The 1,369-nt window shown below is 59.8% G+C and overlaps 1 protein-coding gene across 1 annotated transcript in view; it reads left to right on the top strand.

The window, feature by feature from the left end:
* Positions 1-4: 4 nt before the first annotated feature.
* Positions 5-1,369, top strand: part of LRCH4 (leucine rich repeats and calponin homology domain containing 4) — a gene marked incomplete at its 5' end in the record, with an annotated part of 12,969 nt that continues 11,604 nt past the window's right edge. The window contains one exon of the mRNA XM_007468898.1: positions 5-200. Within this exon, the coding sequence (XP_007468960.1) occupies positions 5-200 (196 nt within the window). The remainder of the gene's footprint in view (positions 201-1,369) is intronic.

Genomic DNA, 1,369 nt, shown 5'->3' on the forward strand with positions numbered 1-1,369 from the left:
CCCTCTCGCCGCCGGGGGTGAGGAGGCGGCGGCCACGACCTCCGTTCCAGGGTCTCCGGGTCTGCCCGGGAGCCGCAGTGCAGAGCGGGCCCTAGAGGAGGCCGTGGCCACCGGGACCCTGAACCTGTCTAACCGGCGTTTGAAGCACTTCCCCCGGGGCGCGGCCCGCAGCTACGACCTGTCAGACATCACCCAGGCTGGTGAGTGCACCCGGCTCCGAGCCCGGCCGGGACCCTCATTTGCATAACCCCGCCCCTCGCTTGTTTCTTCCCGGGCCCGGGAGTCTGGCCCGCCCCATCACCTACCTGGCCGTCGGAGTTCTAGATTCTGCTGATTTGCATAAGTCTGCTACCACCCCCTCCCCACTTTAAGAACTACTAGACAATGAGCGCTTTTCTGGTTTGCACGGAACACTCAAGAATCTCTGGCCAAGCGTCGTGAGCGCCCCCCTACCCCGCCCCGCTTCTCTTTATTTGCATATCTACGCACCTGTAGAATGCTCCTGCCCCTCACCTGCTTGGCTCATTTGCGTGATCTCTTCAACCTCAGTTCTGATCGTTCCATAAAGCAGCCCTCACGAGCCACCCCCCCCCCAAATGACTCCTTTCTCTTTCTCCACTTAGTCTCCAACTCCTTCCCCTGTTCCACCAAAGATAAGAGCAGCCCCAGGCCTCCGCTTCCACGCGTTTGCCCCTGACAGCCCCAAGTTTCTGTTCCCTTTGCTTGTAGTCCCGCCCCCTAAGGCCGCTGACTCTCTCCATTCTTCCCCCAGCCAGCCTGTGGGAAAAAAGCAAATCTCCCACCTCCCACAACTCTTTTCTCCGCGAGCTCTTCCTCCTATTATCCCTGACTCCTTTATCTGCGACTCCTCCTCCTCCTTGCGTGTGTGAGGTCACTGTGGAGCCTGTGATCCCACAGAGACCCTAGAATTCCCATTTCAGTTTCTGCTTTCCCCACGGGGGAGGGACTTGAGGCAATTGCTGAAAGGAAGGAAATCTTATCTCCCAGCTAGGAGTGCTGGGAAGCTAGAGACGGTCCAACTGTCCTTCCTAGCCCCCACCCATAGGATCACTCTAATCATGCTCCCTCCACCCTGGTGTCTGTTGATGGTAGGGTGCAGGGACTCCACTGTGACAAGTGAGTCAGGCCTCAGCTGCCCAGGAGGCAAACTCTGACCTTGGGCTGGCAGCTGGGGGGTGGGGATTGGAAGAGGGGTGGAGGACTGCATTCCCAAAGCCCCACCCCAGCCGAGCCCAGGGTGGGACTTGGGGCTGGATGAGAGTGTCCCCCTGATGACACTGCCCTGGGACTGCACTGCCCCCCTAGCAGGTGCCTGCTCACCTGCAAACACCCTAGTGGGTGCCGACAC

Source organism: Lipotes vexillifer, unplaced genomic scaffold (genome assembly GCF_000442215.2).
Source record: "Lipotes vexillifer unplaced genomic scaffold, Lipotes_vexillifer_v1.1 scaffold12, whole genome shotgun sequence".
Lineage (NCBI taxonomy): Eukaryota > Metazoa > Chordata > Mammalia > Artiodactyla > Lipotidae > Lipotes > Lipotes vexillifer.